The 25866-nt window shown below is 47.0% G+C and overlaps 1 protein-coding gene across 14 annotated transcripts in view; it reads left to right on the top strand.

Moving 5' to 3' along the window:
* Positions 1 to 25866, top strand: part of ptprub (protein tyrosine phosphatase receptor type Ub) — a 1307170-nt gene that overhangs the window by 750726 nt on the left and 530578 nt on the right. For all 14 annotated transcript variants that reach the window (XM_070898914.1, XM_070898921.1, XM_070898913.1 and 11 more), the window contains one exon: positions 4112 to 4193. In XM_070898914.1, coding sequence (XP_070755015.1) covers positions 4112 to 4193 — 82 coding nt within the window. The remainder of the gene's footprint in view (positions 1 to 4111; positions 4194 to 25866) is intronic.

The following is a 25866-nucleotide window of genomic DNA, read 5'->3' as shown; positions in this document are numbered from 1 at the left end:
TTTTATAAAGGTTTAGCATAACTTCCTTGTTTTTGTACTCTCTTTCTTTATTTCTAAAGCCTAGGATTCCATATGCCTTTTGAATAGCCTTCTCAACTTGTCCTGCCACCTTTAAAGACTTGTGTACATACACTTTCAGGTTTCTCTGTTCCTGCACCCGTTTTAAAATTATACCATTTAGTTTATGTTGACTCTCCTCATTCTTCTTACCAAAATAAACCACTTCACACTTCTCTGTGTTAAATAATATCTGCCATGTGTCTTGCCCATTTCACAAGTCTGTCTATGTCCTCCTGAAGTCTGTTACTATCCTCCTTACTGTTTACAACATTTCCGAGTTTTATGTCATCTGCATACTTTGGAATTATCCCCAGTATACCCAGATCCAGGCCATTAATGTATATCAAAAAGAGGTATGGTTCTAACATCGATCGCTGGGGGACACCACTGCACACTTCCCTTCACTCTGAAAAACAATCACTCCCCGCTACGCTCTCTACTTTCTGTCCCTTAGCCAATTTCATATCCATGTAGTCACTGTCTCTTCAATCCAATGGGCTTCAATTTTGCTAACAAGTCTATTATGTGGTACATTATCAAACACCTTTTGAAATTTCATATGCCCTTATCAAACCTCTCCATTACTTCATCAAAGAACTCGATTGTTAGTCAAACACAATTTGCCTTCAATGGATTCGTGATGGATTTTATTTATTCATTTATTATTTGGTCCAACTGTGAACAAATATATATTTTTTTTATTGGCTTCTGCAAAGTTTACGTGCTTTCAGGTTCATGGTATTCAAGATACAAAGATGAGGAATCTTGCACCGTTCTGTATATTCTATGTGTATTGATGTAGTCTGGATCATTCCCTGATGGGAGCCTTGGCCTGAGCAAGAAAGGTGTTTCAGGAAGTTTGTTGGGCGTTAGGCGCAGTTGGGATTTGGGTGGCTTGTGATTCATGAGTCGTGGGGTGCTGGGGCTTTGCTGATTTTGAGTCTATCCTAACTACTTTCAACTGCATGGCGTCACATTGGAAAATGTCTCCAGTTACTTTGTTGACAGATTTGGTGTGGCGGTTGGGTTCTGCCACAATTGGGAGATGTAGCTTCTCAGTGTTAAAAGCAAGAATTATGCAAACCTACAAACAACAGTCAACATTTATTCTATTACCAGTTTGACAAATTTTGAATGGCTTGTTTATTTTGTAATATGTTCTGGATGGTCAAACATTCAATCTGCTTGATTCATGTGTATTGATCTGTATTTGAGAAAGAACAACAGGGAAAGGGTTAACTTAAAGGAGGGAAATCCTGGCAGGTTGGTACCATCAACAACAAAAACTTGCATTTATATTGCACTTTTAACATAGAAAACCTGTCTCAAGGCTTCACAGGAGCGTTATCAGAAAAAAATTGATACCGAGCAACAAAAAGTGTTATTAAGACAAGTGACCAAAATCTTGGTCAAAAGAGGTAGATTTTAAGGAGCAACTTAAAGGAGGCAAGAGAGGTAGATGGACAGAGAGGATCAGGTCGGGAATTCCATAGCTTAAAGCCTAGCCAGTTGAAGGCATGGCAGTCAATGGTGGAGCGAAGGGGATGCACAAGAGGCCAGAATTGGAGGAGCGCAGAATTCTCGGGGTGGGGGGGGAATGGGTTGTGGGCTGGAGGAGGTTACAGAAATAGGGACAGGTGAGGCCACGAAGGGATTTGAACACAAGGACGAGAATTTAAAAATATGAGACATTTGCTGGACCAGGAGCCAATGGAAAGGCAGACAGAAGACTTTTGCAATTAAAGAAAGAAGGTTTATATTTAAAGCTTCTACATTTAGATATAGCACGTAAATGGAAACTCTTTATCACCAATATTTAATCTGATGAATCAGTTTGTTGATTTGATTTTTATAAGCAAGGTTAAAGTCTAATTGGCTGGACTGACATATGAGGAGAGACTGTATCAACTGGGCCTTTATACACTGGAGTTTAGAAGGGTGAGAGGGGATCTCATAGAAATATATAAGATTCTGACGGGACTGGACAAGTTAGATGCGGAAAGAATGTTCCCGATGTTGGGGAAGTCCAGAACCAGGAGACATAGCCTTAGGATAAGGGGTAGGCCATTTAGGACTGAGATGAGGAGAAACTTCTTCACTCAGAGAGTTGTTAACCTGTGGAATTCCCTGCTGCAGAGAGTTGTTGATGCCAGTTCATTGGATATATTCGAGGGAGTTAGATATGGCCCTTACGGCTAAAAGGGATCAAGGGGTATGGAGAAAAAGCAGGAAAGGGGTACTGAGGGAATGATCAGCCATGATCTTATTGAATGGTGGTACAGACTCGAAGGGCCAAATGGCCTACTCCTGCAGCTATTTTCTATGTTTCTATGTGCCGGCCAACAAAGAGCTAAACAGCCTAATCCCACTTTCCAGCTCTTGGTCCGTAGTCCTGTAAGTTACGGCACTTCAGGTGCACATCCAAGTACTTTTTAAATGTGGTAAGGGTTTCTGCCTCTACTACCCTTTCATGCAATGAGTTCCAGACCCCCACCATCCTTTGGGTGAAGACATTTCCCCTCAAATACCCTCTAAACCTCCTACCAATTATTTTAAATCTATGCCTCCTGGTTCTTGATCCCTCTGCTAAGGGAAATCGGTCCATCCTGTTCACTATCACAACCTTCTGACTCAGAGGCGAGAGCGATGGCAACAGATTTGCTCCAGTTTACATCAACAAAGATGCATTCATTTAAAAATCTGCATTTGATGCTCTGATTTCATATAACCTGTATTAGACTCAAAGACCGCTGAAGTATTACAAATGAAATAACTGCTAAATTGTTCCAGTTACCAGATCATTGCTACAAAGCAGAATACTTAAATACAGACAGGAATAACTGATAAGTGAGAAGTGTTGCATCTGAATGGATGCTTCTGTTGACTGTGTTGCCAGTGTAACACTCACTCATGTCAGCTGTTTAATGATCCTATTCATACAGATGAGAAAGATGCTGCTCCAATGTTGTCATAAATTTTTGATTGGTTCGGTATGGCTTACAGACTGTCAACCAATCACTGTTGTGCCTTTCGTCGTCACCATGGAAATCATTGCTACCCAATCAGAATGCATGCTGCCGATGCTCATTTTGAGGAGCAAGATGTTTCTATATTTTAAAGCAGATTGCACCAAGCACCACAGATGGTTCTATCTCCATTAATGATGCCCTCTGGTATCTCACCCAGGTGGCGGTTCTACATGCATGGGCCTAGATGGTGACTGCCACAGGGTATTTGACTCTGAGGATCATATTTCCCCAATGTCCTCACTCTCTGACTCACACATTCACTCTCTGACTCACACATTCACTCTCTGACTCTCACATTCACTCACTCCTTCACACATTCACTCACTCCTTCACACAATCACTCAGTCACACAATCACTCAGTCACACAATCACTCAGTCACACAATCACTCAGTCACACAATCACTCAGTCACACATTCACTCTCTGACACATTCATTCTCACTCATATTCACTCCCACATTCTCTCACTCACATTCTCTCACTCTCACATTCTCTCACTCTCACACTTTCACACTCTCATTCTCTGTCTCTCATTCTCTGTCTTTCACTATCACTCTGTCTCTCTCACTGTCCTCATTCACTCGTACTCTCTCTTGCTCTCATTTGCTCTCACTCGCTCTCTCACACTTTGTCATTCACTCTCACACTTTCTCAGTCTCTCACTCGCTCACACTCCCGCTCTGTCCCGCTCTCTCTCGCTCGCTCTCACTCACTGGATAGCGATTTGGAATGACAATCCTGACTGTTTTTCCCCTGTCTTCTATCTGAGGCAAACCTCGGGCCACTGCCCTGCCTACTCCGCTTTTAATAATCGGGGAAAAAAGGTTAATAAACAACAGTAGATTTGCATTATTAGCAATTGTAGTGCTTAATGATTGACACTAAACTGTGCTAATTTAAGATAGCATGTAGGCTCATCAGCTTTCTATTGGCTAATTTTCAACTTCTGGCCATCTGTCTGTCAAAATAATTGGAATTAATTGTGGTTTTAAAAACGTGTTTTGATTCTCATTAATACCAGGTCCTTTTCGAAGCAGTGGTTTCAACAGGACAAAGAGGCTACATTGGAATCGATGATTTACTGATCTTGAATTACCCATGCTGTAAGTAGACAATCTCTTGTGTCTTTCTATTGTTATGAATAACGTTACATTTTTACAATAACAAGCAAAAAGGCCTCAGGAGAGAGATGAGGATACATTTTTTTACTCAGCGAGTTAAGATGATCTAGAATGCACTGCCTAAAGGACAGTGGAAGCAGATTCAGTAGAAACTTTCAAAAGTGAATTGCTAAATACTTGAAAAGAAAAAAAATTGTAGGGCGGGGGAGTGGAACTAATTGGATAGCTCTTTCAAAGAGCTGGCAAAGGCATGATGGGCCAAATGGTCGACTTCTGTGCTATATTATTCTATGTTTGTCCAAGGACACCACATGAATCACTCTGAAATGTTGATGGAACGATTTTCCACTCGTAAGCGCCATAAGAGATCATACTTGTACCTAAAGAAATTGCTTTAGATTGTTCAGATACTTTCACTAACTAATGATAGACACTGGCTTACTTTCCTTTCTCCTTATCTTTAGTTTCAGCTGATTAGCTGCCTGATCAGCATGGGCCGAATGGTCATCTTCTGTGCTGTAAATTTCTATGATTGATCAAGAATGTAATTCACCAGTGAGAAAAATTAAACCTGTGGCTCATTCAAATTCTCACTTGTATTCTATGAACTTCCTGTTGCAAGTAGTCCCTTCACCTTGGAGAAATATTGTGCTTTTGAAAATGACCAGAAGGTCCCGAAGGTTGAAAAGGAGGGAGGACCAGAAAAACACAATGTGTTGGTTCATTGATGCCAATCTTAGATTTTGAACCCTATAGCTTGAAAGAGGGCATTGACATGACAGAAATAAATATTCCCTTCCAAAGTTTGGAGGACTTGGTGGAAAAACTCCCTCCTGCAGAGCACAACAAAGTCATTGTTGCAATGTACCCCGCCTGAATAAACTTGATACAAAAGCAAAATACTACGGATGCTGGGATCTGAAATAAAAACAGAAAATGCTGGAAATCTCAGCTGGTCAAGCATCATCTGTGGAGAGAGAAACAGAGTTAACGTTTCAGGTCGATGACCCTTCGTCAGAATTGCAAGAGTTTGAAATGTAACAGATTCTTAAGGAAGTGCTGGGGCCCTGCACGGGGGTGGGAAGAGCAAAAGGGAAGGTCTGTGATGAGGTGGAAGACAGGAGAGATTTGAGACAAAGGGGTTGATGGACCGAATTGAAATGGTAATAGCACAAGTTAGGAAACAAAAGGTGAGTCTAGATAGGGTGTTAAAGCCGGAATAATTGCCAGCTGCCATGGAAAACAGAGAAACAAAATTCAAATAAAAAGGGGGGGGGAGGGGGAAGTTTTTCAAAAAAAAAAGCGAGGAAAGGGAACAAAATGTGGGCAGAGGTTATCGTCTGAAATCATTCAACTCGATGTTGAGTCCGGGAGGCTGTAAAATGCCTAAACGAAAGATGAGCTGCTGTTCCTTACGTTGAGCTTCAGTGGAACAGTGTAGGAGGCCGAGTACGGAGACGTCAGTGTGGGAATGGAGCAGAGAATTAATGTGACAGGCGATCAGAAGCTCGGGGTCACCCTTGCGGACTGAACGGAGGTATTCCGCAAAGCGGTCACCTAATCTGCGTTTGGTCTCCCCAATGTAGAGAAGACCACATCGTGAGCAGCGAATACAGTATACTAAATTGAAAGAAGTACAAGCAAATCCCTGTTTCACCTGGAAGGAGTATTTGGGGCCCTGGACAGTGGGAAGGGAGGAGGTAAAAGGGCAGGTGTTGCATCTCCTGTGCTTGCATGGGAAGGTGCCGTGGGAAGGGGAGGGGGCGCTGGGGGTGACTGCGGAATGGACCAGGATGTCGTGGAGGGAACGGTCCCTTCGGAATGCTGGGAGAGGAGGGGAAGATGTGATTGGTGGTGGGATCACACTGGAGGTGGAGGGAATGGCGTGGATGATCCGTTGAATGTGGAGGCTGGTGGGGTGAAAGGTGAGGACAAGGGGAACCCTGTCGTGGTTCTGAGAGAGAGGGGAAGGGGTGAGAGCAGCGGTGCGGGAAATAAAACGGACACGGCTGAGGGCCATGTTGACCACGACGGAGGGGAATCCTCAGTTGAGGAAAAATGAAGCATTATCAAAGGCACTAGTGTGGAAGGTGGTGTCGTCCGAGCAGGTGCGACAGAGAAACTGGGAAAATGGAATGGAGTCCTTACAGGATGCAGGGTGAAAGGAAGTGTAGTCCAGGTAGCTGTGGGAGACAGTGGGCTTATAGTGAATGTTTGTCAATAGTCTAGCCCCAGAAATGGAGACAGAGAAGTCGAGAAGGGAAGGGAAGAGTCGAAGATGGACCATGTGAAGGTGAGGGAAGGGTGGAAATTGGATGCAAAGTGAATTACATTTTCTAGTTCAGGGCGAGAGCAGGAAAAGGCACCGATACAATCATCAATATACCAGAAGGGGACCCGAATAGGACTGGAACAAAGAATGTTCCACATATCCCACGAAAAGGCAGGCATAGCTCGGACCCATGCGGGTTCCCATAGCAGCACCTTTAATTTGAAGGAAGTGAGTGGAGTTAAAGGAGAAGTTGTTCAATGTGAGAAGAAGTTGAACCAGGCGGAGGAGGGTGGCGGTGGATGGGAACAGGTTGGGCTTCTGCAAGAGGAAGAAGCGGATGCCCTCGGGCCATCCTGGTGAGGGATGGAATATAGAGGGATTGGATGTCCATAGCGAAAAGGAGACGGTTGGAGCCAGGAAACTGGAAACTGTTAACGTGGCAGAGGGTGTCTGAGGAGTCGCGGATGTAGGTGGGAAGAGAGTGGACAAGGGGAGAAAAAATAGAGTCAAGATAGGAAACATAGAAACTCCCTCTTGAATATATCCAATGAACTGGCATCAACAACTCTCTGCGATAGGGAATTCCACAGGTTAACAACTCTGAGTGAAGAAATTTCTCCTCATCTCAGCCCTAAATGGCTTAACCCTTATCCTTCGATCGTGTCCCCTGGTTCTGGACTTCCCCAACATCGGGAACATTCTTCCTGCATCTAACCTGTCCAGTCCAGTCAGAATTTTATATGTTTCTATGAGATCCCCTCTCATCCTTCTAAACTCCAGTGAATACAGGCCCAGTCGATCCAGTCTCTCCTCATGGCCCCAAGTTTCCTCACGCTACAAAACGGGCGCCCCTCCGAGCTGGGCGCCCGTTTTTCACGCCGACAACGGCGCCGGAAAAAAAACGCGCGTTTCTGGAGCGCCCTGCAGCTCCATGTCTGCTTGGCGCGGCGCCCAGGGGGCGGAGCCTACCACTCGTGCCGATTTTGTAAGTGGGAGGGGGCGGGCACCATTTAAATTAGTTTTTTTCCTGCCGGCAACCCTGCACGTGCGCGTTGGAGCATTCGCGCACGCGCAGTGTGAAGGAAACATTGGCACTCGGCCATTTTTGTAGTTCTTTGTAGCTGTTTAATTTTTTAACATTTTTTAATAAAAGCACATTGCCCTTCCATGATCAGCACTGAGGCTTCTTGCAGCAGTGAGAAGGCTGCAGGAAGCCTCAGAAAGTTGAGGCAGCCGTTTCCCGACGGCCTCCCCCCCCACCCCCCCCTGCCGTCGGGAATGGCTGCTGAACTTGTGAGGCTTCCTGCAGCCTTCTCACTGTCTCCTTCCCCCCCCGCCCGCCGTCTGGAACGGCTTCCTCCCCCCGCCGCTGTGTTCGGTCTGTCGGTCGGGCCCGCACGCCCTCCCTCCCCCCACCCCCCGCCCGCCGTCGGGAACGGCTGCCTCCTCCCCCCCTGCCGTCGGGAACGAACGGCTTCCTCCTCTCCCCCTGCCGTCAGGAACGAACGGCTGCCTCAACTTGTGAGGCTTCCTGCAGAATTCTCCCAGGCTGAAGCACTTTCACACAGGTAGGAAGATGGTTTATTTAATCTTTTCTTTGCTTATAAATTTTTATTCAGGTTGGATTTATTTGTATAATATTTGTATAAGTATAAATAAGGATTTATTATAGAATTTAATGACTTCCCTTTTCTCCCCCCCCACCTCGTTCTGGACGCCTAATTTGTAACCTGCACTTGATTTTCTAATGTGTAGACAAGGTTTTTTCAGTTCTCCAAAAATCTTCACTTGCTCCATTCTAAGTTAGTTTGGAGTACGTTTTTACTGTGGAAACTTTGAAATCAGGCGTCAGTGGCCGGACACGCCCCCTTTTGAAGAAAAAATTCTGTTCCAAAGTGAAACTGTTCTAACTGACTAGAACTGCAGAAAAAAAAATGTGGAGAATTGCGATTTCTAAGATAGTCCGTTCTCCACCAGTTGCTCCTAAAAAGCAGGCGCAAATCATGTGGAAACTTGGGGCCTATATGTCAGTCCTGCCATCCCGGGAATCAGTCTGGTGAACCTTCGCTGCACTCCCTCAATAGCAACCCTACCACTATAGCAACGTCCTTCCTCAGATTAGGAGACCAAAACTGAACACAATATTCCAGGTGAGGCCTCACCAAGACACTATACAACTGCAGTAAGACCTCCCTGCTCCTATACTCAAATCCCCTAGCTATGAAGGCCAACATACCATTTGCCTTCTTCACCGCCTGCTGTACCTGCATGCCAACTTTCAATGACTGATGTACCATGACACCCAGGTCTCGTTGCACCTCCCCTTTTCCTAATCTGCCGCCATTCAGATAATATTCTGCCTTTGTGTTTTTGCCCCCAAAGTGGATAACCTCACATTTATCCACATTATACTGCATCTGCCATGCATTTGCCCACTCACCTAACCTGTCCAAGTCACCCTGCAGCCTCTTAGAGTCCTCCTCACAGCTCTCACCGCCATCCAGCTTGGTGTCATCTGCAAATAATGATGAAATAAGTTCTGTATGGCAAGAACAGGCTGAAACGATGGGTCTACCGGGGCAGTCCTGTTTGTCGATCTTAGGAAGTAGATAGAAGCGGGCTGTGCGGGGTTGGGGAACTATGAGGTTGATGCCTGTGGAGTGAAGATCTCCAGAGGAGATGAGGTCGGTGACGGTCTGGGAAACAATGGTTTTAATGTTCAGTAGTGGGGTCATGTTCCTGGGGGAGGTAGGAGGAGGTGTCAGAGAGTTGGCAATCAGCAAGGTAGAGGTTGGTTCGCCAAACAACAACAACGCCACCCTTGTCAGCAAGTTTAATGTCAAAGTTGGGGTTGGATCTGAGAGAGTGGAGTGCTGCAAGTTCAGAGGGAGGTAGGTTGGAGTGAGTGAGGAGAGCAGAAAAATTGAGACGGCTGATGTCCCATCGGCAGTTTGCAGTCAAGAGATCTAGAGGGGGTAAGAGGCCAGAGCAAGGGGTCCAGGTTGAGCGAGAATTCTGAAAACTGGAGAAAGGGTCAGCTGTGCGGGGGGAGGACTCCTGGCTGAAGAAGTGGGCACGGAGGCAAAGGTGGTGGAAAAAGAGCTGAGTGTCGTGGCGAGCTCGAAATTCATTGAGGTGGGGGTGTAAGGGGATGAAGCTCAGGCCTTTGCTGAGGACTGATCGTTCGGGGTGAGAGAGGGGAAGGTCAGAGGGAATAAATCTGAACCTTCCTGTATTTCAGGTCATCACCATGGCCTGGATAAAACCCCGATGCAGGAACAACCGTTGGAAAAGGAGTACGCCAAAATGACAAAGGGAGAGGGTGGGGGAAGGAAACGAGATCAAGAGGTTTGGAACAATGGTAGGGTTGTCACTCTGGGGCCTTCTGGCTGTTGTCCACAAACAAGCAACCAGAATGTCTCAGCCCCATTGATCCTCCATCTGGCTTCGAGAGATGAGAGGCAGAAGTCCCTACTCAGGTTCTCCAGTCTAAGGTTGCTGAGTGCCCGCTTTAATTCTAATGATCAGAAAACTAATGTGCCCGAATTGCCCGTAGGTTCTCCCAGCGGGAGGTGCTCCTGGCTACTGAAGAAAATCTAGGCCATTAGTTCCATACAATGGCTGAGTTGGAAAATGTCTATATGCCTGGATATCAGATGAGAACAGGGTTGGGCTTCGCTTTGATGCCTTCTGTGGTGAATAGCTGGCCAATGCTCACTGTCCCGGCACGCCATGTAGAATGACTACTGGAGCCACAATGACTGATACTTGCTGCTTGAGGAAGTATCTGTGGTGTGAATGTGTAACAGCAGTTAATCGTTGCACATTAGTAAGCAATTCATTTGATAAACCGCTCTATCTGTTCACATGTTCTGTAAAAGTCTAATTTTGGGCGGGGGAGTCTAACGGTTGTAATTCAAACCCCATCTTGTATTTCTATTGATCCACAAACTCAAGATGACGCAAAACTTCGCCACAAAGGGCTCACTTTGGCTGAAATATTGATGTTTGCTTTTGCTTCCAAATCTGTCAACGTGAAAGATTCAAGTGCTATTGATTGCCTGTAACTAGAGCCACTGAGATCAGAAGAAGAGTGAGCTCTTCCACCAGCGATTGGGGAGCAACTAAAAAAGGGTTAATTTCCGCATTCATGGTGGAAGGGTAACTTTAAACTGTAAACAATTTTGATGGGAAATGTTTTTTTTAATTGGACTCCCTCTCTCTGTTGCGACATTGTAAATGATACCTGGCTAAGCATTGCAAAAGTTGCAAATGCTTCATAATTCATTCATGTAGTCGATAGCTTTTGATTTTCAACCATTTTGCGAATTACCGGCTAATTCTGAGAAAATCATGCTGCTCCCGACATCAGGAGGGTAATTGGTTTCTGCAGCATTTAACTTTCCTGGCACCTCCGAGTAATAATGTTTCAATTGACTTTGGATGACCTTGTCCACAAGCATAACCGCGTTATTGACAAGAACGCTTATTAACACAGAAAACCTAATTATTCTTGGTGATAAGAAAAATAACTAGCATGTTGCAGTTCAGAAAGCTGAGAGTGAATGTAGCCTACATGGATGTTAGCTAGGCTTTTGACAAGGTCCCACATGGCAGGCTGATCAAAAAAGTAAAAGCCCATGGGATCCAAGGGAGAGTGGCAAATTAGATCCAAAATTGGCTCAGTGGCAATAAGCAGAGTGATGGTAATGGGGAGTTCTTGCGACTGAAAGGCTGTTTCCAGTGGGGTTCCACAGGACTCATTACTCGGTCCCTTTTTGTAGTATATATTAATGATTTAGACTTAAATGTAGGGGGCATGATAAAGAAATTTGCAGATGATACAAAAATTGGCCATGTGGTTGACAGTGAGGAGGAAAGCTTTAGACTGCAGAAAGATATCAAAGAACTGGTCAGTTGGGCAGAAAAGTGGCAAATGGAATTCAATCCGAAAAAGTGTGAGGCAACAGCGCAAGGGAATACACAATAAATGGGAGAATACTGAGAAGTGTGGAGGAACAGAGGGACCTTGGAGTATATGTCCACAGATCCTTAAAGGCAGCACGACGGGTCGAGAAGATAGTTAAAAAGGCATACGGAATGCTTTCCTTTATTAGCCGAGGTATAGAATACCAAGAACAGGGAAGTTATGCTAGAACTATAACACTAGTTAGGCCACAGCTTGAGTACTGCGTGCCATTCTGGTCACCACATTACAGGAAGGATGAGATTGCACTAGAAAGTGCACAGAGGAGATTTACGAGGATGTTGCCAAGACTGGAAAATTTTAGCTATGAGGAAAGATTAGATAGGTTGGGGTTGTTTTCCTTGGACCAGAGGAGGCTGAGGAGAAATTTAATTGAGGTGTACAAAATTAAGAAGGGCCTGGGTAAAGTGGATAGGAAGGACCTATTTCCATTAGCAGAGGGGTCTTTAACCAGGGGGCATAGATTTAAAGTAGTTGGTAGAAGGATTAAAGGAAAGATGAGGAAGAATTTCTTCATCCAGAGGGTGTTGGGAGTCTGGAACTCACTGCCTGAAAGGGTGGTAGAGGTAGAAACGCTCATAGAAACATAGAAACATAGAAAATAGGTGCAGGAGCAGGCCATTCAGCCCTTCTAGCCTGCACCGCCATTCAATGAGTTCATGGCTGAACATGAAACTTCAGTTTTTTCATCACATTTAAAAGGTACTTAGATGTGCAGCTAAAGAGCCGTAACCTACAGGGCAACAGACCTAGTGCTGGAAGGTGGGATTAGTCCAAATAGCTCTTTTTCGACCAGCATGGACATGATGGCCGAATGGCCTCCTTCGTTGTTGTAATTTTTCTATGATCGAAGGGGCAAGAGACATTTGATCAAGCTGAAAACTTTCCGGCTTTCTGTGCCCTGTGTGATACGGACAGTCGTGTTGATTTCAGGTGAAGGGGGGTAAAAACCTGAAGTTGCTCGACTAGAGATCACTCTTTATTTCAAGTCATTCACTGGAATTATAATAATGTGACCTAGGTATCGAGAGGATGACTTTCACACCCATCTCCTTTCACTCCTCCCCATCCTTACATTTGTGATTAATAACACTTTTTATACAATAGTGTGACTTTCTGAGAATACAGGTTTGCCACATAGGTGTAGTTTGATCAAGATTGTCTACCACAATGACATAAGGGAAGCCTGTTTCAGGTAGAACGTCACACATGCCAGAATTGGATGATGTACCACGACCTTATTGGCAAACACAGCACTATTTGGTGAAGACCGATATGAGCATTTGCATTCAAGACAATGAAAGGAATTTTAGCTCACCAAAATGGTCAGTAGAGGAACAGGTTAAAAATTCTACAATAGCAAACTCAACCCCAACCCACCTCCAACACTTCCGGTTTCAATAGAGGTGGTTTGGAGGGCGGGTGACTAACCTGCTCTCCAGAGGCAGGTCCCTAATTTAAATATTCTAATGAGGCTGCATGCCTCAAATTGTAACTGTGTTTTAAATTGAACAGCTGCGGGCCAGGGTTTCAAAGGCTTGAGAAACCCGGCAGCTAAAGGAAGGCATGAACAGCTGGATCCAACAGGTAAGTGCCTTTCCAACACTGCTTGTGGGCCAGGAGGAGCACGTGTGATTCGCCCCGGCCGGCAAGCAATCCCACTTCCCTCCCCACAACATGCTGACACCCCCCGCCCCCCCCTGGCAATCTACCACCGTTCCCCCCCACCTGATCTCTCCGCCCAATACGCAAATGGGATTTGATGCCAGATAGGATATGAGCAACTGTGTTTTGCACATGTTGTAGGGGTACAAATTGACCCCTCCCACCCAAAATGGCAGTTTTTTATCACAGCTGCGGTTCAGGTCGACTCTTTCACGCAATTGGGCTCTTTGATTGTTTTTTTGTTTTGATCTGGAAGTCGGTCATAATAGGGGCGGTACACCTGAGGGGCAAAAACGTGGTGATGACCTCAACTGAGGGGCGCAGTACGGAGTCATCGCTGCGATTACATCTTCACATCACCACGGCTCTCCCCTTCACTTCAAGGGGAGAGCCTCCATGCTTTTAAAACTTCGGGCCACTGGGCCATCAGGAAGGGTTTCGACCAGGCCAGCGGCCTGGCACCCAAGAGCAGGTGTCAGGCTTTCTTTTGACAGCCCGGCCGAATCCGGGGGCATATCAACAAAAAAAAAAACATTTCGGCAGTAGGCCCACCCCTTTTAAGTGAAGCCGCACTGCAACGGTAGATGGCCACAGCCTGACTGGACCACCGGGTGAAAGCTTGCTTTGGCACCGTCGGGCAGGCCGAAGATTTTCAGAGGGGAATGTCGGTGGTGGGGGGGAAAGCGGTAAGATCGGCGGTGCACACAGTGATGACGTGGAAGTAATAGCAGGACATTTAAAAAATCATAATGCAATCAAGCCGAGTCAGCATAGTTTTATGAAAGGGAAATCCTGTTTGACAAATCTGCTGGAGCTCTTTGAGGATGAAATGAGCAGAGTGGATAAAGGAGAACCAGTTGATGTCGTATATTTGGATTTCCAGAAAGCATTCAATAAGGTGCCACACAAAAGGTTGCTGCACAAGATAAGAGCTCACGGGATTGGGGGTAATATATTGGCGTGGATAGAGGATTGGTTAACTAACAGAAAACAGATTCAGGATAAATGGTTCATTTTCAGGTTGGCAAACTGTAACTAGTGGGGTGCCGCAGGGATCAATGCTGGGAGATCAACTCTTTACAATCTATATTAATGACTTGGATGAAGGGACCGAGTGTAATGTAGCCACATTTGCTGATGATACAAAGATGGGTGGGAAAGCAAGTTGTGAGGACGACGCAAATAATCTATAAAGGGATATAGACAGGCTAAGTGAGTGGGCAAAAATTTGGCAGTTGGACTATAATGTGGGAAAATGTGAGGTTATCCACTTTGGTGGAAAAAATAAACAAGCTAATTATTATTTAAATGGGGAGCGATTACAAAATGCTGTATTACAGAGGGATCTGGGGGTTCTTGTGCATGAAACACAAAACGTTAGCAGGCAGGTAAAGCAAGTAATCAGGAAGGCAAATGAAATGCTGGTCTTTATTGCAAAGGGGATGGAGTATAAAAGTAGGTAAGTCCTGCTGCAACTGTACAGGATGTTGGTAAGACAACACCTGGAGTACTGCGTACAATTTTGGTCTCCTTATTTAAGGAAGTACATACAGATGCAGCATCGAGAATCCGGGAAAACTTTCAGGATCGAGGCCATTCCGGATTCCGGGCCTTTCGATCGTCTTTCTGACTTCACGAATCCGGAAACACCTGAGACCCGGTTCGGGTATTTCCAGATTTCAGAACATAAGAAGGGTGGGGGCGGGGGGATGTATGAGAGGGGGGTCCCCACCGAGGAGCTGTTCGGGCCGTCGATGAGGTCGTCAGGCGGGGCCCCGGCTGCCAAGGAGCTGTCCAGGCAGGTCATGCCAAAGAGGAGCTGTTCAGGCAGGCCCCGCCGCCAAGGAGCTGTCCGGGCGGGCCCCGTTGCGGAGGAACTGTCCAGGCGGGCGCCTTCCGTGGTGGAGCTGTTCATGCAGGCCCTGCCGTCGAGGTGTCCGGGCGGGCTCCGCTGAAGAGGAGCTGTCCAGGCAGACCCCGGCGTTGTGGAGCTGTTCCGGCAGGCCCCGTCGCAGAAGTGGTGTTCGGGCGGGCCCCATCGTGGAGGAGATGTTCGGGCAGGCCCCGTCGAGGAGGAGGTGTCCAGGCAGGCCCCGTCGCGGAGGAGTTGTTCGGGCAGGCCCCGTCACGGAGGAGGTGTTCGGGCAGGCCCCGTCGCGGAGCAGGTGTTCGGGCAGGCCTCGTCGTGGAGGAGGTGTTCGGGCGGGCCGGCGAAGAGGTCCCAAGGTAAGGGCAGTGGCAGCGAGGGGTGGTGAGGCAAGGCCCAAAGTTGGGTAGCAGCAGGAACCCGAGGTCGGCTGGTCCGGATTCCGGAACATTTTACCGATTCCGGACGACCCTGCCACCGATCGGTCTGGATTCCGTAACTCTGGATTTTTGACGCTGCACCTGTACTTGCATTGGAGGCAGTTCAGAGAAGGTTCATGAGGTTGATTCCTGAGATGAAAGGATTGTCATATGAAGAAAGGTTGGGCCAATACTCCTTGGAGTTTAGAAGAATGAGAGGTGATCTTATTGAAATATATAAGATTTTGAGGGGGTTTGACAGAGTAGGAGGATAGAGAACTAGGGGGCATAGTTTCAGGTCACCCATTTAAAACAGAAATGAGGAGGAATTTCTTCTCTGAGCATTGTGAATCTTTGGGATTCTCTACCCCAGAGAGCTGTGGAGGCTGGGTCCTTGAATATATTTAAGGTGGAGCGAGACAGATTTTTGAACGATAAGGTAGTCAAGGGTTATGGGGAGCGGGCAGGGAAGTGGAGTTGAGGCCAGGATCTTATTGAATGGCGGAACAGGCTCGACGGGCCAAATGGCCTATTCCTGCCCCTATTTCATGTGTTCTTACCAAGGATCGGCAGCAGCGGAGCAGTAAGAGCGGGATCGGACACCGCCGGGAAAACTTGGGAGTGCAATTGGGCTAGCAGCGGTTATTTCACCAAAAGTCGGCGGCCACTCCACCATGTAGCATGGCCACCAATTTGCGGTGGTAATAGGCATTAAGGAATGGGGCAATTTTGGCCTCGTTGTTTGTGAAACCTGGTGGATGGGCGGCCAACCAGGAGAGCTTTGGAATAATTGGGTGTGGAGGTGACAAATGCATGCAAGAGGGTTTCAGTGGCAGAGAGACTGAGGTATGAGTGGTGGAAGAGGATTGATGTTACAGCAGTGGAAGTAGGCAATGTATTTGATAGGGAGGATAGGGGATCTGAACCTCAGCTCTGAACAGGTTACCAAGATTATAAACAGTCTGGTTTAGCCTGAGACAGTTGCCAGGGAGGAAAATGGCATCAGTGGCAAGGGAACAGAATTGATGGTTGGGACTAAATATGGTAATCTCGGTCTTCCTAATATTGAGCTGGAGGAAGTTAAGAATCATTCGGGATTGGATGTTGAACAGCAGTCTGAGAACATCAAGTTAGTGGAGGGATTAAGAGAGGTCGTGAAGAGGTAGAGCTGGATATCATCATCATATACACAGAAGCTGACACCATGGTTTCGGATGATGTTGGCAAGGGGCCAGCAGGTAGATGAGGAGGGAGCCAAGTCTAGATTCTTGGGCGTCTCCGGAGGTGACAGTATGGGAGTGGGAAATAAATCTGTTGCTGGAGGTGCTCTGGTTACATTTGGATTGGAAAATGTCGAACCACCAGTGGTCAAAGTTGGTATTTTTGCCTCCCAAACATGATTTTAAATACCCATTCAGTAGACTTGTTCTGGTTGTTGGTGGTGTGAATTGGGGCAACCAGGTGTTTTGTGGATTATCTGCTGCATTTTTTTTTATAGGCAACAGGTAGCTCAGTGCATATGGAGCTCGTCCTGCTGCTGGCAATCACAGCAGGAGATTCTCAGGGGCCTGTACCTCGACTGGCTCACAATGCTCTTATCTATACCGCTGAGTTTAACAACTGTGTAGTTATGGACATACATAGGCACATGGGACTTGATGCCAGATAGGCCTTCAAGTGGAGTATTAGGAATTTCCTAAAATGTAATCTGAATACCAAAGGACTGATTCCCACCCCCCACGCGCCCCCCCCCCCTCCCCAATCTGGTGCTCCCAGTAACATGTGGCATTGAGAGAGAAATTGTAGGCCCTCTGGCCCTTATTTTTCCATCCATTGAATTGAATGGACCGCAGTTCGGGGATACGGGCTTGTGATTTCTTGCCCAGCGTTCGCTGTACGTGTCGCTCCTCACCAGGGCTGCCCGATTGGGGAACAAGCCCTCAAAATTCCACCTTTTCAAAACAGTAGTCTCTTTACTAGCCATTTGCTGTGTCTTATTGTTAGTTACAACAATCAGCAACAAGAACATCAGAACTCCAGCCATGGTAACACCCCTGCCTCACCTCATCCTTCTGCACGTGGAGTTTTGAGCAACCGGTAGCAATGATCACAAAAAAGGAATGTTATTAGTCCCTATTAGCCCAGTGGATAAAGGTCCTTCTTGGTGTAACACTGAGCCATCCAGAGCAGGTTTGATCCTCATCCTCATTTACAAATCCTTGCTTTGTAAAATCTTCCTTCTGACTTCAGTCCGCTCTCCCCGCGCCCCCTCCTCCACCCCCCTCCACTCACCGCAGCAGCAGAACAGGCAGCCATCAGGCCCATGCACGTAGCAATTTTCCTTGCTGAACCCCTTCACCTTATTACATGTCTCTCCATCTTCCAGCGCCTCTTCAAAACCTATCCCTTCTACCATAACTTTAACCGCTTCCCTTAATTCTGCTCCCATCTTCTGTTACTATCCTCATGAAGTAACTCAGTGAACTTTGCCATATCGAAGAACTATACAAGCACTAGACTGTATATGACGAAATGTTACTGACTTGAAATGTTAACTCTGTTGCTCACTCCACAGATGCTTCTTGACCACCTGAGTATTTCCAGCATTTTCTGTTTTTATACAAGCACTAGATAGCGTTAGCCAATCTCAGGTTGATAGATTTCTGTTCTGCAAGGGTATTAAGAGTTACGGAACAAACACGGATAGATGGAGTTGAGATACAGATCAGTCATCCAATTAATGGCGGAACAGGCTCGAGGGGCTGAATGACCTTCTCTTGTTCCTATTTTAGAATTGGTCTCAATCCTCTTGATCCATAGCATGTCATCTCTTGCTGATGCTTGCAACAAAAACAAAATGGAATGCAAATTCACCTTTGCTGTCGATTGTATAGTCGGGCTACCTGTCAGGCTGGCCACTATCTTCAGAAGAATTATGCTGAAGATTGGTACAAATGTGTGATTGGAGTTACTGTTGTAAAAAAGGTAATTGTTCCTGAATCTGTTCAGCTTCATTTGGATTTACTGTGAAACAAAGTATAGATATGATGTCTATGAATGACTAGTCGTTAAATCTGCTGAAAGCAAGAGGCTCACTGTAACTCTTATAGAGTGCCAAGTTCACAGCTCTTGCTTTGATTGATGCAGCTTTGTATGACGGTATGAATAATCTCTATGATGGTCTGTAATAACGATCCATCATGCAGTTCATTGGAAGAAGTCTCCATTTTCATACATTTGATGTCATCCATTTCCTGCCATCTGCACATGTACAAAAGTATCCGAGGAATAATGGAAGTTGTAGTTTTGATGCATGCTTTGCTGTGATGGTGACAACCTATCCATTTACAGCCTGGACAATTAAGTGTCAAACGAGGAAGGTTTGAGTAGTGAAGGCCAAACAAAAAATTTCAGTTTCGCTTTTTAACGAGATCTGCGATGGGACCTGTTTTATTCTGCATTCTTTAAATAAAGTGCTGCAATCCTGTCGAGATTTGAACTTCGCAAAAGGTGGTACAGCATTATATTTGGCTAGATAGTCTCTATTTGCAGCTAACTATCCAAGGAATGCTGGGAGTTCTACTTTGAATGGGTGTCTGCCAGATTCGACAGGAAGTGTGCTCTAATGACATGTAGAGATCAAAGTTCAAAGTATACCTTTCCCAGGAGGGAGCAGTGGTGACCAATGTTCTCCCCCCCCCCCCCCCCCCCACATATTTTTGGGTGTACAATCCCTTTAACGGGTTGCACGGCACATTCGAAAATTTTGTGCTTGGACAAAATCTACAATTGAAAAGCAGGTACGCAGCCTGCGCAGGACCCCCAGATAGCTGTGCTGCTGCGCAGCTTATCAGCAATGTTGGTGGTGACTTGAGGGTATTTTCACAGATGCACCGGTTGGAGATTGTATTATTGAGACGAAAGTATCTACCCTCCAATAAAGACCATCCAGCCTCAAAAGTACGGGTGCAGCGTCGAGAATCCGGAGTTCCGGAATATTCCGAACCGATCAGTGGCAGGGTCGTCCGGAATCCGTAAAATGTTCCGGAATCCGGACCCAACGACTCTGCCGACCTCGGGGCCCTGCCACTGCCTGACCTCTGGCCTCAACTCGTCTCACCACCGACCAAACACCACTTTGGTGGGGCTGGCCCGCCCAAACAGCTCCTCGGCGGGGCCTGCCCGACGGCTACTTCCTCAGTGGGGCCTGCCTGACGACATCCTCGCCGGGGCCCGCCCGCCCGAACACCTCCTCGGCGGGGGCTCACCCGACGGCACCTTCCTCTGCGGGGCCCGCCCGACAGCTACTTTCTCGGCGGGGCAGGACGGCCTGAACAGCTCCTCGGTGGGAAACCCTCCTCACCCCCCTTTCTGATGCTCCGAAATCCGGAAATACCCGAACCTGGGCTCGGGTGTTTCCAGATTCGTGACGTCAGAAAGCAAATCGAAAGTCCGGAAAACCCGAGGGTTCCGGATTTTAGATGCTGCACCTGTATCCCCATTTCCCTTGGACCCTGTTCGGGTTGCCGATTGGTTGAATGTATTCCTGGAGGTTTCATGACATAACCTCCTGCCTCCAACTACCCTATCCCCACATTGACAACAACAACAACTTGTACTAACAATAGCGCCTTTAACATAGTAAACGTCCCAAGGCACTACAGGAGAGCTACAGGTCTGTGACCTTTCGTTAGAACTGGAAAATGTTACAGATATAACAGGTTTTAAGCAAGTACAGCGGCAGGGAAAGTGGGGGAGGGGAGGAACAAACAAAAGGGAAGATCTGCGGTAGGGTGGAAGGCAGAAGTGATTAAAATGATAAAAGGGATGATGGCCCAAGGCAAAAGGGGTTGGTAATGGGACAAGTAAAGAAATAAAAGATCTAGAGGAGCTGCAAATGGCAACAGCAGAATCATTACCAGCATCTGCTGTCTGAAAAAAATGCGAGCAGTAGTTTTGATCTGAAATTGTTGAACTTGATGAGTCCAGAAGGCTGTAAAGCAGGGGTTCTGAACGTTTTTGCTTCTGAGGCCCATTCCTGTATTATAAAAATTCCACGGACCCCCCTCTAACACAACACAAGTATTTTTTCTGTATAAAAATAGGTTATATAGGTGCAGCATCGAGAATCCGGAGTTCCGGAATCCGGACTTTGGGACGATTGGTGGGAAACATAGCAACATAGAAAATAGGTGCAGGAGTAGGCCATTCGGCCCTTCTAGCCTGCACCACCATTCAATAAGTTCATGGCTGAACATTCAACTTCAGTACCCCATTCCTGCTTTCTCGCCAAACCCCTTGATTCCCCTAGTAGTAAGGACCTCATCTAACTCCTTTTTGAATATATTTAGTGAATTGGCCTCAACAACTTTCTGTGGTAGAGAATTCCACAGGTTCACCACTCTCTGGGTGAAGAAGTTCCTCCGCATCTCGGTCCTAAATGGCTTACCCCTTATCCTTAGACTGTGACCTCTGGTTCTGGACTTCCCCAACATTGGGAACATTCTTCCTGCATCTAACCTGTCTAACCCCGTCAGAATTTTAAACATTTCTATGAGGTCCCCTCTCATTCTTCTGAACTCCAGTGAATACAAGCCCAGTTGATCCAGTCTTTCTTGATAGGTCAGTCTCGCCATCCCGAGAATCAGTCTGGTGAACCTTCGCTGCACTCCCTCAATAGCAAGAATGTCCTTCCTCAGGTTAGGAGACCAAAACTGTACACAATACTCCAGGTGTGGCCTCACCAATGCCCTGTACAACTGCAGCAACACCTCCTTGCCCCTGTACTCAAATCCCCTTGCTATTAAGGCCAACATGCCATTTGCTTTCTTAACCGCCTGCTGCACCTGCATGCCAACCTTCAATGACTGATGTACCATGACACCCAAGTATCTTTGCACCTCCCCTTTTCCGAATCTGTCACCATTCAGATAATAGTCTGTCTCTCTGTTTTTACCACCAAAGTGGATAACCTCACATTTATCCACATTATACTTCATCTGCCATGCATTTGCCCACTCACCTAACCTATCCAAGTCGCTCTGCAGCCTCACAGCATCCTCCTCGCAGCTCACACTGCCACCCAACTTAGTGTCATCCGCAAATTTGGAGATACTACATTTAATCCCCTCATCTAAATCATTAATATACAGTGTAAACAACTGGGGCCCCAGCACAGAACCTTGCGGTACCCCACTAGTCACTGCCTGCCATTCTGAAAAGTCCCCATTTACTCCTACTCTTTGCTTCCTGTCTGACAACCAGTTCTCAATCCATGTCAGTACACTACCCCCAATCCCATGTGCTCTAACTTTGCACATCAATCTCTTGTGTGGGACCTTGTCGAACGCCTTCTGAAAGTCCAAATATACCACATCAGCTGGTTCTCCCTTGTCCACTCTACTGGAAACATCCTCAAAAAATTCCAGAAGATTTGTCAAGCATGATTTCCCTTTCACAAATCCATGCTGACTTGGACCTATCATGTCACCTCTTTCCAAATGCACTGCTATGGCATCCTTAATAATTGATTCCATCATTTTACCCACTACCGATGTCAGACTGACCGGTCTATAATTCCCTGTTTTCTCTCTCCCTCCTTTTTTAAAAAGTGGGGTTACATTGGCTACCCTCCACTCTATAGGAACTGATCCAGAGTCAATGGAATGTTGGAAAATGACTGTCAACGCATCCACTATTTCCAAGGCCACCTCCTTAAGTACTCTGGGATGCAGTCCATCAGGCCCTGGGGATTTATCGGCCTTCAATCCCATCAATTTCCCCAACACAATTTCCCGGCTAATAAGGATTTCCCTCAGTTCCTCCTCCTTACTAGACCCCCCGACCCCTTTTATAATCGGAAGGTTGTTCGTGTCCTCCTACGTGAATACCGAACCAAAGTACTTGTTCAATTGGTCCGCCATTTCTTTGTTCCCCGTTATGACTTCCCCTGATTCTGACTGCAGGGGACCTACATTTGTCTTTACTAACCTTTTTCTCTTTACATATCTATCGAAACTTTTGCAATCCGTCTTAATGTTCCCTGCAAGCTTCTTCTCATACTCCATTTTCCCTGCCCTAATCAAACCCTTTGTCCTCCTCTGCTGAGTTCTAAATTTCTCCCAGTTCCCAGGTTCACTGCTATTTCTGGCCAATTTGTATGCCACTTCCTTGGCTTTAATACTATCCCTGATTTCCCTTGATAGCCACGGTTGAGCCACCTTCCCTTTTTTATTTTTATGCCAGACAGGAATGTACAATTGTTGTAGTTCATCCATGCGGTCTCTAAATGTCTGCCATTGCCCATCCACAGTCAACCCCTTAAGTATCATTCGCCAATCCATCCCAGCCAATTCACGCCTCATACCTTCAAAGTTAGCCTTCTTTAAGTTCTGGACCATGGTCTCTGAATTAACTGTTTCATTCTCCATCCCAATGCAGAATTTCACCATATTATGGTCACTCTTCCCCAAGGGGCCTCGCACAACGAGATTGCTAATTAATCCTCTTTCATTACATAACACCCAGTCTAAGATGGCCTCCCCCCTAGTTGGTTCCTCGACATATTGGTCTAAAAAACCATCCCTTATGCACTCCAGGAAATCCTCCTCCACCGTATTGCTTCCAGTTTGGTTAGCCCAATCTATGTGCATATTAAAGTCACCCATTATAACTGCTGCACCTTTATTGCACGCACCCCTAATTTCATGTTTGATGCCCTCCCCAACATCACTACTACTGTTTGGAGGTCTGTACACAACTCCCACTAACGTTTTTTGCCCTTTGGTGTTCTGCAGCTCTACCCATATAGATTCCACATCATCCAAGCTAATGTCCTTCCTAACTATTGCCTTAATCTCCTCCTTAACCAGCAATGCTACCCCACCTCCTTTTCCTTTTATTCTATCCTTCCTGAATGTTGAATACCCCTGGATGTTGAGTTCCCAGCCCTGATCATCCTGGAGCCACGTCTCCGTAATCCCAATCACATCATATTTGTTAACATCTATTTGCACAGTTAATTCATCCACCTTATTGCGGATACTCCTTGCATTAAGACACAAAGCCTTCAGGCTTGTTTTTTTAATACCCTCTGTCCTTTTAGAATTTTGCTGTACAATGGCCCTTTTTGTTCTTTGCCTTGGGTTTCTCTGCCCTCCACTTTTCCTCATCTCCTTTCTGTCTTTTGCTTTTGCCTCCTTTTTGTTTCCCTCTATCTCCCTGCATTGGTTCCCATCCCCCTGCCATATTAGTTTAACTCCTCCCCAACAGCACTAGCAAACACTCCCCCGAGGACATTGGTTCCGATTCTGCCCAGGTGCAGACCGTCCGGATTGTACTGGTCCCACCTCCCCCAGAACCGGTTCCAATGCCCCAGGAATTTGAATCCCTCTCTGCTGCACCATTGCTCAAGCCACGTATTCATCTGAGCTATCCTGCGATTCCTACTCTGACTAGCACGTGGCACTGGTAGTAATCCCGAGATTACTACTTTTGAGGTCCTACTTTTTAATTTAGCTCCTAGCTCCTTAAATTCATTTCGTAGGACCTCATCCCTTTTTTTACCTATGTCGTTGGTACCAACGTGCACCACGACAACTGGCTGTTCTCCCTCCCTTTTTAGAATGTCCTGCACCCGCTCCGAGATATCCTTGATCCTTGCACCAGGGAGGCAACATACCATCCTGGAGTCTCGGTTGCGGTCGCAGAAACGCCTATCTATTCCCCTTACAATTGAATCCCCTATCACTATCGCTCGCCCACTCTTTTTCCTGCCCTCCTGTGTAACAGAGCCAGCCACGGTGCCATGAACTTGGCTGCTGCTGCCCTCTCCTGATGAGTCATCCCCCTCAACAGCACTCAAAGCAGTGTATCTGTTTTGCAGTGGGATGACCACAGGGGACCCCTGCACTACCTTCCTTGCACTACTCTTCCTGCTGGTCTTCCATTCCCTCGCTGGCTGTGGACCCTTCTCCTGCGGTAAGACCAACTCGCTACACGTGATACCCACGTCATTCTCAGCATCGTGGATGCTCCAGAGTGAATCCACCCTCAGCTCCAACTCCGCAACGCGGACCGTCAGGAGCCGGAGGTGGACACACTTCCCGCACACGTAGTCATCAGGGACACTGGTGTTGTCCCCGAGTTCCCACATGGTACAGGAGGAGCATATCACGTGACCGAGCTGTCCTGCCATGACTTAACCCTTAGATACACTTAAATTGCCGACAACAATGTTAAAAGTTACTGACTAATAAAGAAAAAGAAAAACTACTCACCAATCACTTACCACGTTGGCTGTGACGTCACCTTTTGATTTCTTTCTACTTCTTTTTTGCCTTCTCTCAGCTGGAGCTGCACCGGTCCCCGGACTGCTGAGCCTTTTATAGGCCGCTGCCTCTCTCGACTCCCGCCTCTCTCGACGCTCCCCGGACTGCTGAGCCTTTTATAGGCCGCTGCCTCTCTCGACGCTCCCCGGACTGCTGAGCCTTTTATAGGCCGCTGCCTCTCTAGACGCTCCCCGGACTGCTGAGCCTTTTATAGGCCGCTGCCTCTCTCGACGCTCCCCGGACTGCTGAGCCTTTTATAGGCCGCTGCCTCTCTCGACTCCCACCTCTCTCGACGCTCCCCGGACTGCTGAGCCTTTTATAGGCCGCTGCCTCTCTCGACGCTCCCCGGACTGCTGAGCCTTTTATAGGCCGCTGCCTCTCTCGACGCTCCCCGGACTGCTGAGCCTTTTATAGGCCGCTGCCTCTCTCGACTCCCGCCGGGAGGGTCGTCCGGAATCCGTAAAATGTTCTGGACTATGGACCCGACAATCCTGCCGACCTTGGGGCCCCGCCTCTGCCCGACCTCGGGCCTCGCCCCGCTTGCCTTACCTCAGGGCCTCCTTGCCAGCCCGCCCAACGGCCTCCTTGGCGGGTCCCACGCGAACACCACCTCGTTCAGGCCGGCCCGACAACATCCTCGGCGGGGCCCACCTGACGACGACCTCGGCGGGGCCGGATGGCCCAAACAGCTCCTCGGCAGGAAATTCCCTTTCCCCTCCCCTTTCTGACGTTCCAAAATCCAGAAATACCCGAACCTGGGCTCGGGTGTTTCCGGATTCGTGACATCAGAAACAAATCGAAAGTCCAGAAAAGCCCGGAATCCGGAACGGCCTCGGGCCCGAGGGTTCCGGATTTTAGGCGCAGCACCTGTACAATTAAACATATATATTTATTCATTTTACTTGCTTTGCTTAAAGTGAAACTTTGGATGGTTGAATTAAGGTGTGCCAAACGGCGTACCTCATTTGCAATTATCATGATCTTGTGGAAAGGCCCTAGGACCAATGTTCCCACTATTTTGTTTTTGGATGCGTGTCCCCTTTAGCTTAATGGAAACATTACCTTAGACCAGATTTTGTTAGCACTAAATAAGTTTAGTCAGACTTGTAAGTGGCG

The sequence above is a fragment of the Pristiophorus japonicus genome, chromosome 14, assembly GCF_044704955.1.
Source record: "Pristiophorus japonicus isolate sPriJap1 chromosome 14, sPriJap1.hap1, whole genome shotgun sequence".
Classification (NCBI taxonomy): Eukaryota; Metazoa; Chordata; class Chondrichthyes; family Pristiophoridae; genus Pristiophorus; species Pristiophorus japonicus.
Note: the sequence above shows the minus strand (reverse complement) of the source record. Positions and strands in the feature narration are given on the sequence as shown.